The sequence below is a fragment of the Anopheles ziemanni genome, chromosome 2 (genome assembly GCF_943734765.1).
Source record: "Anopheles ziemanni chromosome 2, idAnoZiCoDA_A2_x.2, whole genome shotgun sequence".
NCBI lineage: Eukaryota > Metazoa > Arthropoda > Insecta > Diptera > Culicidae > Anopheles > Anopheles ziemanni.
In genome coordinates this window covers 91,860,307-91,878,318 of record NC_080705.1, presented here as the reverse complement: position 1 = coordinate 91,878,318, position 18,012 = coordinate 91,860,307, and the positions used below count along the sequence as shown (strand labels likewise).

Below are 18,012 nucleotides of genomic sequence, written 5' to 3'. Positions count from 1 at the left end.
GAAGGCTTCTTCGGATGGCAGCCTTCGCCTTTCCCTTTGCGAGATTCACGATAAAATTTGGATTATTTTCTGATGTATCTGTCCCAGCCCGGTTGACGTCATTAGAACGCCCGGATTCGGCGTCCCGTCCGTTCCATTTCGGGTGACAGAAAATATTCTTTTCGTGAGCAGCATTAAGCCACGCCAAATGGCCTGCCAGAAGCTAGTAAAGTCATCGAGTGACAAGGCGGGATTCATTATGGCGAGGGATTTTCGCTCAACAGGTTGGAAGGATTTCTTCACACTGTCGTCCATTTTCTTGACGGGGTTAAAGACACCAACAACATACAACATTCATTGCTTTCTTGGCACTGAGATGTTATATTTGCTTTTGTTTTTAACTTTGCATTTTCCCTGAAGCTATAACTTTAACGATATTTATTTACAATGTCTCATTCTAATGTTTCCATAAGAATTCCTTCAGAACATTTCCTTTCAAACATTCAACAGGTGTCGTTGTTATACGTGATTCGTGAAATCACACCATTATTTCTACCCAGATCGCATCCAAACAGTCACCATTACTGGAAAATAATAGAACTACACCAACGAAAGGGTGTGTCATTGCGTGTTCGCTCCATCGTCGGTTCGCTTTCACTGCCAAAGGATGCGAACGTGTCCAAAGTGGCATATTTTATAGCAACCGGCTTTGCCCCCGTCGTTCCACCGCGATGATGACGATCATCATATCCGCCCACCGCGTTTTATGCTGATGGTGCTGATATAATAATAAAAATGAACCATCGGAGAAGAAAAGTAAAAAGAAAAAAATGAACCGTGGTCGTCAGGAACTTTCCACCGACCGGAGGAAAAGCCCTTCGCGGGGGTGTTTCTGCATCTCGTTGAAGAAAGCTAACGAATGGTGAAACAAACCATGGAAAAACCACCCTTTGCAACGTGAAAATGTGATCGCTCAAAACCAACGAAATGGTGGCGCGGGGGGGAACCGAACCGGTGTTGGCAACGTGCGGGAACGGCTCTTCGGCCTGGAGATGGATGAGTGGAAATATTTCACAAGCTAAAGTCTTCAGCGAAAAGCATAGCGAAGGAAAAGCATAGCATAAAAAAAAGTCTCCCATTCCAAATGATTTGTCCGTTGCGTAAGGTTGGATTATTCTTTCCATTATGTGTTTTCTCTTATTATTTATTTATTTTCACTTATCGTTTCTTTAATCCCCTTTTGCAAAATCGCAGTTGGTACGCTTTTCTGGTGTGCAGGGTTTCTCAAACTTTGGAAGAAATTGGTTTTGTTGCAACCCCTGTAACGATGTATTTCGTTTCACTTTAAAAAAAAACCTTTTGCTTTTAACATAAATAAAAACGTTTTATTTTATCTTTTTACTTGTGATATAAAATTGTTTCCTTGAGTTGATTGCTTGTTAGATACATCTATAAATATTTGTTTACCGTTTACAAACTGAACAAACTACAAAAACAAAATTTGAAGCTAGTCACCACATGGAGTAGAATTTAATTTCCTTCCTGAAGTAAAGCAAGTCCTCGACGGGCAGGTAGTACAGGTTCACAACATCCTTAGGTATCCCCCAAAGCGAAGCAACCAAACAACAAAAACAAACCACTTCAAGAGTCGATGACAAAGTGCTGGCCCAAAGTGGCGTTAGTAATTTCCCAACCATTTCCCAGCCGAGTGGCATTAACGCGCGTGGATGGCGTAACAATTGGCCACGCAGCGAACCGGAACAAGAACAACATCGGAGCGGGGAGCATGAACAGGTCGGACTCTCTGTATGAGGCTGAAGATTAATGGTCAACTGTTCGAGGCGGATCTATAGCACCGGAGACGGCCACGGGGGGGTTGCTATTTCCCGTGGGGAGGAGGGATCTCTCTCTAGCAATCATGGGAGTGTGTGTGTGTGTGTGGAAAAGGAAGTGTGCGACCATGTGATCGTTATTGATTTCACTTAAGGACACGCCAAGGGATCCCGCCTTGTCCGGATCGTTGAGCACGCGTTCAAAATTTGAGTGGGATGGTGGTGGAAAACTGCTTTTGCAGGTAAGGGGGAATGCCAAAGGTGAAAAGGAAAACCAGAATCGAGTACGCCGCGTCTGACACGATGAGTTTTAAGCGGCGGACACACATTTTCGCACATTCTTTCGAACCGTTCCACTCGGGTCGATAAATATGGATGAGTTGTGGATGAATTCCCAGCGTGCGGCACAATTTCCATCATTCGACCCGCGCAGATCGCTTTTCTCTGGAAAACAGAATCGATATCAAATGACTACAGGCGAGTTTAATGCAAAAGTCCACTCAAACACCAAGCGGATGCTGATGGTGAACCGTAGAATGCTGGAGAAATGATCACTAATTAACTTTCGCTTTAAAAATAGTTCCATCATTGTCGAGCCACGTGCCTTCAGCAACCCATTGCGCTTCCACTGTAGTACCCGAACTTTCTCCATTTTCCTTAAAATTATTTTCCCAAACTTTGTGCAATCTTGCTGAGCTTGTTTATATTTTACCCTCGGCGAAAACTAGCCCGAAGCGGTTCCGTTTTCCAACATGTTGGGAAGATGTTTGGTTCAGACTTGATCAGGCTTGTTGTTTCTATGTTTTCTACCACAATTGAGACAAAACAGAGCACCAAAGTTAGTTACTTTGAGTTTTACACGTTTTTCATGGTAAAGGATTCTCACACAGTTTCGCGAAGAAAATAAATAACTTTGGATAAACATTTAAATTATGTATAATTAAATAAAATTGCTTCATAAATCACCATTTTGAAAAAAATAACAGTCCTTTTTGTATTAATACCTCCAAATGTCATTTAAAAAAAATCATTGCTCTAGAAGAATAAAACAAAGTCGTAATATAAACTGATTAAAGTGATCAACAAATATCTTATCACCATTCAAGTGTTGAATGAAAGTGCAAAAATAAACCAATACATTACGCAAACAGCCGGGCCTAACGAAGCACCGTACAAATGGGACGCCAGAAAACTTTCTCCACTTCCTTTGATCGCCTGCCCATTACGCGTGTCATCGTTATCCTCATCATAATCCTACTTACCGTTAAATGAATGCCCCACTCAAGCGTTTCCCGGGCGGTTTCCAAAGCCGGCTACATTCCACATTCGCATCCGGGTGGAATGAAAAAATGGTGCAGAACATTCTTGCACATTTCTTGCGCTATTTTCGATAGCAAGAAATACATCCGTCCTAGGTACGGTTTTCCCGATGGAGGCGCCAGGTGCTTCGTAATTTTTGCATTGTCAATGCGTGAAGTATTCAAGGGAAAGGGAAAGGGAAGGTGAAAAATTCATCCCCCCGATCTTTTTTTCCAATTTTCACCTTGTCTTTCCTTTCCTTTTATAGAAATCGACCTAATCCACTTCCACCGAAACCACTGGAAGCGACGGCTGCGACGGACGGCACGGTGAAATTAATTCAATTATATCATACTCTCTCCTGGCCCAGCGCATCCCTCAATGGGCAGGCTGCTTTTCCCTCCCCAGACGGAAAACGGGAACCCGAGTACCCTCCTCCGACAAAGATGAGGGGTCACAACGTCGCTTCCCATTGGTACGGCATTTTCCTGTTGCTTTGCAACGACTGGCGTGCCTACCGACACCAAGATATTAGCACAGAGCAGATATTAGCAGACAGGTGCGGGTGTATGTGTGACTTGTTTTCCTTTCATTTTGAGGCAGTTGTTTTTCCTCCATCTGATGATAAGCTTCTTCGTTTCCCGACGACAAGCGAGGTGCCCTGAACATGAATGAATCGAACGCGTATGAAACACCGTATGAAACATTGAGAGACGTTTATATATGTTTGTGTGTGTATATTTGAGAGAGAAAACAGGATTACTCTCCACCAGAAAGCAACATAAGTAATCTTTCCAGCCAACAGTTTCTCGCTAGAAAATACATGGTTGAACAAAGACAGCGAAAGCATGAATAGAACAAATCAACCACGGAAAATGAGAAGCGGAGAGAAATGAAAATCAGAACATTCTCCAGTGACAGTGAAATGAAAGGTCAGTGAGCTGTAGAAGAGAATTGCAGGCGCAATATAATCGATCCTTACACAAACTCGTCCAACATAATGGACAAAATCGTCCAAAAATCCAACACAAGACTCGATTTGAGGTATTCATGAGGAAAATGTCATCCTTCATACTTTCCCACTGTTCCTAGCCAGGACTCTATGTGCGAGTGGGAGATTTCCTGACGCTTCAGAAGCTCCAACTAATTTTCCAAAAAACTCTCTCCCGCTCTGTTTCGAATCCTTCACCAACACCACGGATGGTTCCGATGGGAAAAACTATATAAATAGGGGCACACGGGATTCATTTTCCAGCCGATCGGTTAGTTTGCACAACTCGGCAGCACGTTCAGTTGGTTGTGTGGTTGTTTGCCTGGCGGTGGACCAGGACCCGACTCTTTTTCCCAATCACCCGCATTGTGCGTGCGTCTTTGCGTGCACCCGTGAGTGTGCCCGAGTGTCGTGTGTGTGCTTGCGTGTGTCAACTTACCAGAAAGCGAGGAAAAGGTGAACAAATTGATTGAACTGTAGTGGACGCACCAGGCACGGCCGTGTTGGGGCCAGTGTTGGGGAGTTGATAACCGCAAAATCCCTCCCAGTTTCCCATAACGAGAATCTGGGCGTGTGTGTGTCTGTGTAAGTGTGTGTGGTGAGTGACAACCAGGCCTAGACGCAATCACAGCCCCGTCAGGGTGCCTTTGATGTGAGGTTAAACCCGTCGAGGATACAGGGAAAACACCAGGCAAAACCAGCAAAAGGGAAAAGTCGGAAGTCGGAAAGCGAGACGTCACTTGCCGAGTGGCAGACTTCGGTGAACTCATCAGCGCAAAGTTTGACGGTAATTAGTAAATGTTTGATGTGCACTGTTCATTTCACGCCTGTCTGTCCGATCGTGTAGCATTAGCGACAGTCTAATCAACTCACGGGAAGAAAAACAACTCGCGAAAGGAAAATCGCTCGCTACGTTAATTTTTATTTCTTTCACATCACGCACTTCACGGTAATTTGGTTAAGTGTGTATTAATTCGAGAACTCGCATCAACTGCGACAATCTCGTATGGGACGTACGTGTGTTTGTATGTATGTGTGCCTGTCCCCGATGAAGGACGAACCCGTGTGCTCATGTACAGCATGCGAGTAGGCGTTGAAGCTAATTGGCATCCAAAGGAGCGATTATAGTCCCTAATTCGTATTAAATATATTCTTGGCCAGGCCAGTGCAGAAGGAGGGTGAGGGTGCTCATTTTCTCCAGTAAGAAAAATTTTCCTTACTGACATTTCTTGACGTCGTTTCGAGATGCCTTTTGTGCGCGCACGATTGACGGGCTGCTAAAGCTAATGGCTGGAAAAATAATGACAAGTACTTGCAGAGCCTCCTTTTGTGTTTTTCCCCATGATTTTCTCGAGGCAAAAAGAGCACATGTTGGACGGAGTATGGCCGAGGAACGGCATGTTCGGACGAACCTAAGGATGCTAGCGAGCCTGCATGGAAAAGGACTCGCCCTCCTTATTCTATTCGTCCCGAGGATGAGCAACAAGTTATACACCATGATGAGATGGTCCCTGCGGCCTCTGTTTTCCTTCCGATGGTCGGTGTACTAACTTTTGCCGCAAACCAAGGACGACGGTGGTTGGGTGTAGGTGTGCGTAGAGGGAAGATGGTCGGGACAACGGGTTGCTGTTTATATTTCACCCCATGCCTCTGGGAAGGATCATTTACCATCTTTACCTTTATTTCACCGCGAGGCATGTAGGAGCGAAGCATTTTCCTTTACTCCCTTTATTTGCTTATTTTCATACCCCAGGTCGTAGAAAAATGCCAGCCATCGTTTCCCAATGAACGATGCAATCATGAAATTGGATTTTCATCCATTCTCCCGGCGTCACCTGCCACTAAAAGGTAGGCACCAGCAAAGGATGCGGATAGTTTGATCGGCCCGCTTTCCCATAAGAATAACAGCGTGGGGATGAAATTAAATTTCGAGAATCTCTTTTCTCCAGGGCAAAAGCTAACGCAAAGAAGGCAATCAAACCGTTGTGAGGCAAAGGGTATTCGATCCTTTCCATCCTCTCTTCCTTATGAGCTGATGAGGTGGGATGAAAAAAGGAAAATAATTCCATTGCTTCCTTAATCCAGCAATGATCCAGCGATCTTGATTCATTCCTCTCGGTCCCTGCAAATATCTCCGTTTCAAACACGGACTAGAATTCTTTGGAAAGTATTTTAATGAAATACTGTCCCCGGACCGGGTGCCTTCAAGCCCTATCCCATGATCCCAAATTGCCCATTGATTCTTCGTTGCTTTCACATTTGATATGCAAATTGCGCGCACTGTTCTTGATTGTTCACCTCCTAGCACTTAGGCCTGGTGATTTGGGTCAATTTGTCAGCATTCAATCAAGGGAAGCTAAGCTGTTTTGTTTGTTTAAAAGTATTTTACTGTAGAGAACAAAAGCACAATAAAACAATCTAAAAGATTCTTGAGGAATTAAATAATAACCGAATAATTTACGTTACATTTCATCACGAAAAATGAAACTAAATAGAAGGGGATGAAATCAGTAAAAAAATTAAATTATGTTCCTTAAGAGTTGCTCGAAGGAAAATCGATGTTTGATACCATATGCGATTGTGTATTGAAGTGAAAAGGATTCTTTTTGAACACCCAAACTACCCAGCCGCGAAGAATACTGCGCTGGGCAGGGTTTTGGTGATAAAATAGGAGACTTTCATAATGCCGCATCTATCAATCACACCTACATACAAGGAAATCGACCCAAAGGATTTAAAGTGACTTATGCGACAGAAGAAAAGGTTCCTTACTCCCACACACGCCCTGTTTCTTTTGGCAGAGGCTTTGCTACCGAACGAAGTGGCTACCGTGGGCATCTGTTTGCTTTCTATTGCTTGCTTTAAAAGGTTGTATGGTTTTTTCCCGATAACCCAGATTTTTTCTTCCCGGGTTTACTTTTTGCTTTGGTTGATTGTGTTCTTTCTTTTTATACGTGCATGTGTACCGTGTGTATGATTTATTTGAACCCGTTCGAACACTCGCCGCCGTTTGATAATCTCTCACCGAAAGGTTAAGGGAGTCCCCGGAGCCGAAAGCTTTTACTCGTCTCAATGGCTTCCCAAGCGAGGAGTTTTTATTTACTACGAAGCCGACGGTTCCGTACACATTATCATACATCACCGGCGTCAACATTAGTCGGCACAATCTACCGGCCATAACCGCGCGTGGGTGTGCAACCCGAGCGCCCGACGTGTCAATTCGCGATAAGAGAAAATAAAGTGAAACAATATTTAATAACACTCTACCGTATCGCGCCGGGAACGCACCGGCCTGTGAAAGGGAAATATATGAAACGGGTGGTTCGTGATTTTATTTTCCCACTTGTGACATTCGATGAACGATGAGGACAGCGCGAGGAATCCGAAACCGATACACCGACGGACGCATGGGACGTGATTTGAGTCGGCACGAATCCGGCAAACACGAAATCACATTTGTACGACGTGCTAATGGCGCTGGGAAAAAGGGTGTGCGGGGTGAACCAACTTGTTGAATTTGATTGATTTTGAAGGGTTAGTAGATGTACTCCGCCCGCCGCTTTCCTCCACCCATCGGAAAGTATCTGATATGTGCGAAAGGACAATATTGATCAAGCAGAATCGACGGAAAACAAACAACTAAATAAACAAATTCAAAATCCTTTGGCAACCTCGATTCCGTGCAGAGGGTAATTTTATTAATTAACCAAATGATTGAGTCATTTGTCACGAGTTTTTCCCAAAAAATCAAGCCACATCGAGCAAGTAGTTGGCGTGTCCTGACCTCCTGAAGCCGACTCACCGACTCCGGGAGATTAACGGTGGTCGGATATTGAAATTCACCCGTCTGCGGAAAACTCGGCTCGCTGGTTTTGGAATAAATTACAATTTTCGATCCCCGACCCGGTATTGCGGAAAATGTGTTCACCATAGGACGGTGGCGTGAAGTTGGCAACAAATAGGAAGAAAAACTCAACCTCAAACCAACGACCGCTAACGGTAACGAATTCCGAATCGATGCGGGCCGAAACCCCCCAGACGGGAAAATGTCCGGCACCACAGGACGGAATTCGTTACGGCCACGGGGAGAAGGTAAAACTTTGCAATCGAATCCGGTGAGATGATTGCCGTGTGCGATCGTAATAAAAGCAATAAAAAGCGATAATAAATTTTCCCACCAAACCCTCTGGCGCTTCCGCGGCTCGCTCGTCAATCGGTTTGAGCACTTTTCCCCGACGTCGTGTTCCTCACGGGTTTTCCAAGGCACGATTGATTGCCGTGGCACCGTGTGAAGGGAGGAAACACACATGAACGAACGGGAGAGTGATTGAAAATGCTGTACTAATACATAAAATGCAATTATAATTTCAACTCACCCTGCTCACAAAAGTGTGAAAATTTCTGATCTCTGAACTGCAACTGAACGATGAAAAGGCTATTTTTGCCAGTACGTCCTATAATCTACAACCTAATTACACTTCATTTCAGGAACGAAAAGGTTGGAGAGATCCGGCAAATCAATTTGCTGGTTTCCACCCGGTGATCGGAAAAGTTTGTCAATAGTCACCATTACCACCCAAGTGCCACTCAATCAAACTCATTCAGGAACACACCGTGATTTTCCGCTAAGCAAATCATTCGTAGAAGGTTGGTCCTAGTGACCGTCGATGAGACTTTGACATAAATGTCCTCTGAAACACACATACGTATACACTCGACCATGACGCACGTCTGGAAATTTGCAATTCAATCGAAGTGGAACTATTTGGTTTGGTATTTCACAGAGGGAGTTCAGCTGTCAACGACATGCGATCAAAAGCGATACCTTCTCTCTTGGTGCCCCTGAATTTTCCTCCCTCAGAATACCATGTCACAAAACCTGGAAATACAATTTACGAGTATGGAGGTATTTTGGTCCAATCCAGATCTTTCGCCTCTGAAAGCAAACGTTTGAGTGCGATTTCCAGCTGCCGGATCGTCCAAAGTGACCACGTTCTTCTCTACTTACCATCTCAGTTTAGTGCGACAGGTCAAACGACATGTGTACGACCGACATAAAACACTCTGTATTGCTTGCTATCTTCGCCACCAGTTTTCTGCCCGGTGAAGCCTCCGCCGTAATGCGATGAAAGCTGAGCCTCGGATGTCCCAGGGTGGGCCATAAATGTGATACCCAAGGCAACGTGTTGTTGGTTGTCGCTAGACCGGAGAAAGTAATGGACTGGCCCGTAACCCTAGAAGCGTTGTGGCGATGCCAATGGTCCGTTGCACCGGGTAGTGGAATGGCCACCGTGGAACAATAGTTACGGTCGCTTATAAAATTGTATAATGCACAACATGTTACCAACCTTGACACACATTTATGTCATATTTTCATTCCACTATATTAAGGGCTGCTTCACTAGCTTCCTTTGCATACAATGTCTAAACCTTTTGAACTTATATCTACTATAACTATAAGCAAAAATAGATGAACAGAAATCTATCTTCAACTAAGAGCTACTGCAAACTCTAGCTCCCTAATCTAACACTGATGGCATCCGTTAATCCGATTCCTTGGAAGCCTATTTAAAATAAGCAAATCGTTTAGAGCCGCCACCTGACAGTCCTCGAAGCCAATCAATTCCGTCGCGGTTTCATCCATCGGTCGAGCTGGGATTGGAGTAAAATTAATTAATCAGCAATTTTATCATTCTACCGGCCGGCTTGTCTGTAAGCTTGGCAAACTTGAGCCGACCGTTGGATGACGATGACGACGAGCCTGTCAGCAATGCTGGTACCCAACAACTTTCACCTAGGGTTCGAGGAAATCGTTTGTTATTTGCGCACCCAGCGGAAGTAGGCTTTCGTGTCGGACGAGTATCGAATGTCCTCCCGAGGATGGTTTGAGAGACTTTCTGTGGGAGTCCTGGAAACGGTGAAGATTAAAACTTATCGCCGCAAGCACAATCGCTTCTCTGTGCCGATGAAGATGGCATGATTGATGGATAAATAAAGGAACCTAGATGTTAGGGTAATTCTTCAGAATAAGGGTTCCCCTTGGGGGGCTGAAATTGATTAAATGAAACAAGAGCAATACATTTACCTCGACAATGATCACTTAAGTATGGAAGACAAACATAAAGCAACTATTTCACGCTTCTACCAACTGTAAATATTTATTCAAGGTTTCATTAACAACTTTGCGAAACGCTTATCAGGTGAATCAGATTCCCAGCTGGGTGTCCACTCTGCGGGAGCATTTCTGTTGAAACGTATCCCTTATCTGTCATAATCAGCCGGATTTAGTCAACTCTCGGAAAGCCTTTGAGATGCCCATGGGGGTCAGTCCTCTGCCGTGACAGTGCAGTGTGATATGTAACAGTCATCGACAGGTTGAGTGCCTAGTACGACTTAAAGGATAATGCGTCACCACAGTTTTTCACAATACAAAAAAGAAAATTAAATATCTCACATGAATTCTTTTCCTACAACGAATTGTAATTTTCTACCGGTTGGGAATGTATTCAGAATAGCAACTTTTTGTCCATTCTTTGCGGTCGCCATTGCCCCGAGATTTTCATTTCTCTCTAACCACAATGTTACACAAAGACCGAACTAAACATTGCCATAGACGAAGCTGCGCTCTCACGCGGCTAATTGCATTTCCAGTAGCAAGTCTGTCGCTAGATAAGCATTGCGTTATTTTTATCCTCTAGTCTTGCCCACTTTGCACAAGCACCCAGATCTCTGGCATCCACAAGGACCATGGCAAGTTTAGCTGAGAGTGATGTTTGACGGTGATGCGGATTTCCTCGCTAAAATACATCATCTCCCCCAAGAGAACACAACTTTGCAATAAACGCAAAACGTGACCAAAGGCTTCGGGGCGTTTGTTGGAAAACCGGGGAAAAGATAGAGAAGAGATTAGATAGCGCGGGGATGTTCCGTTGCTAAACGGAATCTGACGTCAGCTTACTGGATAGCACATGAGGTTTTTCTTTTTCCTTTTTTTTGCGAAAGTGGTTGGGCATGCGAAAGGCCACTTTCAACGGTTACAAGTGCCATTAGATATCAACAAGAAATAACGAGCGCATACCAGGGAGCATGCAGAAAATTGAGGAATGGGAAATTGAATGCTCAATTGAGAATGTGTAGTAATAGTTTGTGAAACGTGAAGCTAAAAATAAAACTTAACTCGATTTACGTGAATATCGAAAAATGTCATTAAGTTTATAGAAAAGTATCGAGGACAAAATCGTCCATTGTTATCTTTCCGAAGAGGATAAAACATAGAAATACATCTGAAGAAGAATATTTGCCCTGCTTCACAGAATCCTCATCAACCATCATGGCCGGATTAACTATTTACTCGATGCTGCTTCTCGGAACAAGTCTAGCCGTTCTTGGGTCACAGCATTCTCCTTACTCGCTACAGGTAAAAGGCCCTTCAATCCTTGGCCTTCCTCGCTTTCGAATTGGGTTTATTTAGCTTAACCTATTCCCACTCTTTACAGGCTGCCATCGATGCTCTGCACCGCCGGGAGGCACAGCTGGCATTGCGTGAGGAAGCGGCCGCCGAGCAGCTGGACGAGGACGGATACTGGATGGAGCGTAAGTATGCACGGGATATTGATGGTGTTGTCTTAACTCCCGAGGATAATTTCGGAACACTCACTTGTCGTCACTTACGGAAACAGCGACGGCAGACGAGCAGCAGCAGCAGCAGTTTCGCCCAAATCGCCAGCGCCTGAATCGGATTCTGGCTAACTACCTGCGGCGTGACGAAGAACCTGAGGAGGCGTACGATCCATACGACCTAGAGGCACGCAAGCGCTCCGTCTTCCGGGAAAGAGATGGTGAGTAACAAATTGTGTTCAGCCGTCGACGTTCCTTATCCATCGTCGTTTGGTTGCTGCAGAACTGCCCTCCTACCCGACGGTGTTCCGCGAGCGCGAGCTGGAAAAGACCTACCCCCGGCCGGACCTTTCATCCGAGTTTCTAAAGGAGGTGGACCGCCAGGCTGCGATGGAGCGCGACGAAGAGTTCCAGGATCGACTGCAGCGCCTTTGGAACAAGTACCAGCAGGAGGAAAACGAAATCGAACAGCAGCTATTTGAGGATGAACAGATGGCTCCTCTGCTCGCCAACGGATACGAGAAGCGACAGGGATTCCCCGTGTCACAGTCAGAACCCTCCGCCATGTACGGCCCGCCGATGGAGGAACGCAAGCGAACGCTCCCAATTCTACCCTGGCTTCCGGCGACGCGCAAGAAGCGGTTCCCGGTGGCGAAACGCTCACCCAAACCGGAAGCTCCAACATTGTCCGGAACCGATGAAAAGGTGGCCAAAGATTTGCAGGCCCTCTTCGGGGCACCGTCGATGGAGAAGGAGAAGCGTAAGCGATCGAGCGAACCGGTACATGCGCCCAGTTCCACCGTGAGCTCTGGAGTGGCCTCTGTAAGCTCCACGCCCGGGTCCACCACCGAACGAGTTGGATCGGAGGCGACCAAGACCAAACGGGATTCGAGCGATGAACACCACGAGCACAGCTCGGAGGAAGGCCCCGACGAAGAGGATCACGATCATGACCACGAGCACGATCACGAGGAGTCTAGCGAGGAGTTCGAGGGTGAGGACGACGACAAGAAGAAGCGATCAGTGCGGAAACGCTCGAATCTGGAGGTGGTAAAGGAGGACCAGATCTTGCCAGGCGACATCGGTGAGTTCAAGTCGAAAAAGTCGATCCAGTGGAACAAGTACTTCGGCATAGATCGCAGGAAAAAGGATGGCCGCAGTGAATCGGGACCGATGGCAGCAAATGGTGCCCGCGAGTACCCGCTGAGCTTCTACAAGTCGTACGACGAGGATCGCAAGAAGAAGATGGTCAACCAGGACAAACTGGAGGGCATGGATCAGAAGCTGAAAAACATCGAAGACCTCATCCTGGACCAGACGGTCAAGTATACCGGGGATCATGAAGGTGAGTTTGAACCAATCTTCTCCTTCAATCCACCGGTTAAAGGATAAATCTTCAACTCTCTCCAACCACAAGGACTTGTTGAGCCGGACGAGCTACAGAAACTGAAGGACAAGGTGGTGGCCCGGCTGGCGACGGCCTACAGCATCGAGAAAATGCGTCACACTCTAGAAAAGCTGAAGGAATCGGTCAACGGTGAGCCAAACTATCGCGTCAACGAGGTCGAGCCCGATTTGATGCTGGAAGAGAAAGAAAAGGCAAAACGAGTGGCGATCAAGAAGGAGAAGGCTGAATACGATCATAACCAGTGAGTGGTGCCTATGTAGCACTTGATCCATGATGTGTACTTATGATATCTTCCTTGTACGACAGGCACAGTATGGAAGGAACCGACAAAGTAGCGCATGAAGAGGTTGAAAATAATCTGGATGAGTTGGAGGCCGATAAGAAGAAGAAAAAGCGCACACAGAAACGCTACCAGGAGGTTTTCCGAGGTCTAGAGGAACCGGAAATGGACGACGACTACAATCGAGGATTAGTTGTTGGTAAGGCTTAATTGAATTCAGCTCAAACGCTTGGAAAACGCTTGGTAACGTTATCAACAATGTTGGAAATAATTTCATTTTGCCAGAGTCCACCGATTGTCCGCTGTTGGATGCTTTTGAACGTCGGTGTCGTGGTGTGGACGTCCTCAGTGGGGACATCTATCAGGAGCTTCTGCCAGCATGCGGTGCCCATCAGCTGTGTTACCTTTGCGTGAGTTCTATCCTTTGCGTAAACTGTGTAATTCCAATGCTAACGCATACGTTCTCTTGCAGGGAGTTTCTCCTAAAGTCTGCGACCTTCAGTATCTGTCCGAGGCGGATAATATTTGCGAAACGCAACCCGACTGCCTGTCGACCGCCAGATCGGTGTTGATGATTCTGCGTGGGTTCCCCGGACCGCAGCTCGGTCCCCGGGAGTGCGCCAAAAACCCTTGTCTCTATCGGGCCATGCTGGAAGTTGGCGTCGTTGTGAACTAAAGAGGCCACCAAAGCAGCAGCTCCGATACCCCGACGTGTCTCAAAGTGAAAAGGTTGAAACAATATTTACCTAAGTTTACTACCACAGGAAAACACTTTATTCCGCTGGCGTACGATTGCAAATGAATTGACCATGGCTGTATATTTAGTCGGGGAGGAAACAGAATTGACGCAGGTCCACTACAATAAGGACATGCGATGGTCCAACCTCCCCAGCAACGTCGCTTGCACAATAAAGTATGAAACAACGATGATCAGTATAACGAGAAGACTCCCCGGGGGAGAGGACCAGATCGCGAGTTTGCCATCCTGGGCAGTGGAGGAAAACCTGATACATTTCTTAACCTGCTTCTGGTTCTCCCTCTCTCTTTCTAACACACACACACACATTCTATCGCTACCAGCGACTGTATCGATTTGTTTAACCGATTCACCTACTTATGCGTAGGACATGTTTTAATCGCATATCGATAACTATGGATGTTTAACACGCACACATACACATACTTTAAGGCCAGCGATAAGCATATAAACAGCTTATCGGTCATTTTCTGTTGACGCATACTGGTTGAGGCATTCCCCAAACGGTGTGTGTAGGTCAGCATAAAGATAGAACGTCTAGGTGTGAACATAATCTCTATGAGTATTTTTCAAGTCGAGACAGAAATATCTATTTGCTTGGTTTTTTTTTGTATTTTGTTTCTTAACAATGTGAGTACTAACATACGAAAATAAACATTTTTGTCCAGCATTATTTACACAAGTATGGAAAAGACAGCGAGGAAAATATTTGACAAAAAAAACATATAAATTATAAATACATGTACGAACACAATGGATTTACTAGTTGTGTGGAAAAGAAACTCTATATTGAATCTATAGTATTTACATATACTGTGAATGTGTTTATGGCATTATTTATGGCTCTAAAACAAACGTATCAGTTTTAAGACGAAAAACATAAACCTTAAATGTTATCTACTAGCACTAGTCACGAACTACCCAAGGTAGGAAGCAGCTGTGGTACAACGGCAAAATTGAACTGCTAGAAAAAAGAATAAAAAAAACAATGCTGAAAAGCAAAGTGAAGAACAGTAAAAAAAACACAAACAACGTAAAACTCCGACAATAAGAACACATACGACCGAAAAAGTGAAACAAAACCTCACAAAAAACTCATTCCTGATGACTTCTTCGCGAAACGACAAGAGGAGTGGAAAACAAGAGTCAGAAAGACTACGCTGGCGAGACGAGTAGCGACCGGTGAGCAGGACAACACTGACCGCAAATGAACGATACTAAACTACCTACCACTATAAACTACTGAACGAACTGTGTGCAGCTAATAGATTTAATGGCTAAAAGAAACAAAAGAAAAGTAAACAAAAGCTAAAACATCCCACTATTTGTAAGAAATAAATAAAACACACATATTCTACTCTAGTCTCAGTTGGTTCGGACGAACGGAAGGGGGAACAGTCGTTCATTTACAACCGGAACATCAGTATGGGTATTTAATAACCTTAACGAATCATGTTTGTCGCGCTAAAGTGGCACTGTTAAAACACAAAATGGTTACACTTGGAACAAAAACCCAAACACAACAGTACCCCGCATAAGCCTGGTTCTATTGTAGGTGGCACTTGAACAGCGTCAGGCATTCGTAAAACTCAAAGCTGCGGGCCGACAGTGAAACAGTCGAATACTTACACTTACCTAACAAAGAAGAAATCATTTAACACACTAACAGCTCGTTTGACCCACAAACTATACCGAAGCTACACGAGATAACACACAATCAATGAGACAAAATCAGTATTTGTTGAAATCTTAATAAACTCAAACCAGTAAAAAGCATTTAGTTTCTTGGACTTAACTGAAAGAAATTGTATTTTTCCTTTCTTAGTTTCTGGCAGCTGTTGGTCAAAGCAAGCGGGTTCTCTGGTTTGAGAAACTTTTCTGTAAGTACAAGACAAACGTTGTTAGCAGAGCCGCTGCTTTCTGCACCTCTGACTCAAGACAAGCCTATCCAATCGGATACTTGAGTGCTATCAATGAAATGAAATGTGACTGATGGAACCGCAGCGATAAGATAACCCTGCGGCGAGTGAAACCGTGTACCATCCGAACGGCACTCAGTTTCACTTGGAAGGTCTAACCAAAAAAGTCGTCCCAAAATTGTGTTACATCGCGCACAATGTCTTCCGCTAGGGTGCCACCACAACAGCAGCCGGATTTCCACGGTCCGGATACACCAACGTTTGATCTGAGCTGGGACTACAATTACGACTCCACGCTTACGGCGCCACCCAACAATGTTCCACCCGTCGGTAAGATGAACAGTCGAGCTACCATTGACGGAAGTAATAGGCGTTGGTTCGTTCTTACAGTGCACAGTGGAGAGAGTCGGATTATCACAGCACAACCACAGTCGCTAGTCGCCGGAAGAGATGGAAGTAAGGTGTCTTAATAACATGGACATGTTAGCTTGGCGGCTCATTGCCATACTTTTCTTTCTCTACGTCTCGTTCTGAGTCAGTGAGCCTCCGGATACCTTCCCAGCGGAGCGATCCGATCCGTTCGGTTAACAGCCCTTTTCTGACGCCGTTCTCCCCCAGAGCGGGTCTTGATTTTCTCTACGGACTACCGTCGGTGTTTATCCAACAGACCTATGAGCTGAATGAGTGTAGGTTGAGTTAGTTGAGTCACGAACGCTCTAAACATCCATCATTCATCGTTCCAGTGCTGTCAGGTGTGTCGTCAGATAATCGGTTCACCATCCGAGGGCCCTCGAACGAAGCCCTCTACGCTGCGCTGGAAACGTCCGACCCGAAGGACCGCTTCTGGGGCTCGCTGAGACCCTTCCGGCTGTCCCTGGTCGACCGGAGCCATCAGGAGGTGCTGCTTTTCAAAAAGAACCTCGGATGTGGTGTGTTTTGTTGCTTCTGCAAGAATCAGTTCCTCGAGGTGTGGGCCAACCCTGGCGAGCTGATCGGATGCATACAGCAGGACTATGGCATACTGCGGCAGGAAATCGTGCTTATGAACAGTGACATCAACACAATGTTTCGCATACCCATACCGTTCGCGAACGCGCTCCGCATGCCAAAGGAAACGCACTTTGCCGTCATGGATCGGGATCTGCTGACTCAAAAGGGGACGATCACGCGCGCTTGGAACGTGAGCTCATCGAGCTACACGAACAACATCTACTACTCCGATCCTAACATGGACGTGAAGTTTAAGTCGTTGTTTATTGCGGCCGCTTTTTTACTGGTAGGTGCCATCCATCAGACGTTTGCTTGGCCTTGGTAATTTATTCTCTTTTCTTTTGCCAGGAATATCTCTACTTTCAATCCAATTGCTGTTAGCTCAAAATGACCGGGTCTATGATTGTCGACGTAACTTCTCAGCAGACCCACCACCACTGCGCCGCATGTTTTTGTTTGCAAGGCTACAGTATCCAGAACTGAGGAGGCGTTGGGAAAAATATTTATGGAAAATATTTTAAACTTTAAGAAAATAAATGTAAGCTGCAGAACATCACAATGGAACTTACCTTCATTTATTTTGACCACCTCTTGACAGCAGATCCTTAATGTAACTGAACAGATACACACTGTTCCGTTTAGCATTCTCATAGATTTATTTCATGATAGAATTAAGTACAATCATAATGGCAATCAGAGGTATATCAACACAGGATATTAAACTTAACCATTTCATTATTCTCTAAATCGCGCGACATTTTGCACTAGTGACCGCGTAGCTGGGATCCATTTATACTATAAAGGGCCTACGAAGTGCAACCGTACCGGGCGCGCCATTTTTAACTGTTGCGTTACCACGCGTTACTACGGCCGTAACGGTACATTTTACTGAACTGCAACAACGCGTGCACGTGCTCGGTTGCCGGTTACACTCGCTCCC

General features: G+C 45.3%; 2 protein-coding genes across 2 annotated transcripts; both read left to right on the top strand.

The window, feature by feature from the left end:
• Window positions 1-11,431: 11,431 nt before the first annotated feature.
• Window positions 11,432-14,130, top strand: LOC131284116 (trichohyalin). Its single transcript, XM_058312974.1, has 8 exons — window positions 11,432-11,518; window positions 11,598-11,694; window positions 11,781-11,939; window positions 12,002-13,063; window positions 13,136-13,367; window positions 13,433-13,605; window positions 13,692-13,816; window positions 13,879-14,130. Exons 1-8 carry the CDS (start codon window positions 11,432-11,434, stop codon window positions 14,080-14,082), a joined length of 2,139 nt encoding a protein of 712 aa, XP_058168957.1. The 3' UTR covers window positions 14,083-14,130.
• A 2,149-nt stretch (window positions 14,131-16,279) lies between these two features.
• LOC131284127 (phospholipid scramblase 4) lies at window positions 16,280-17,453 on the top strand. Its single transcript, XM_058312984.1, has 5 exons — window positions 16,280-16,412; window positions 16,473-16,538; window positions 16,622-16,768; window positions 16,826-17,358; window positions 17,421-17,453. The coding sequence occupies exons 1-5, from the start codon at window positions 16,280-16,282 to the stop codon at window positions 17,451-17,453; spliced, it is 912 nt and encodes a 303-aa protein (XP_058168967.1).
• The last annotated feature ends 559 nt before the right edge of the window (window positions 17,454-18,012 follow it).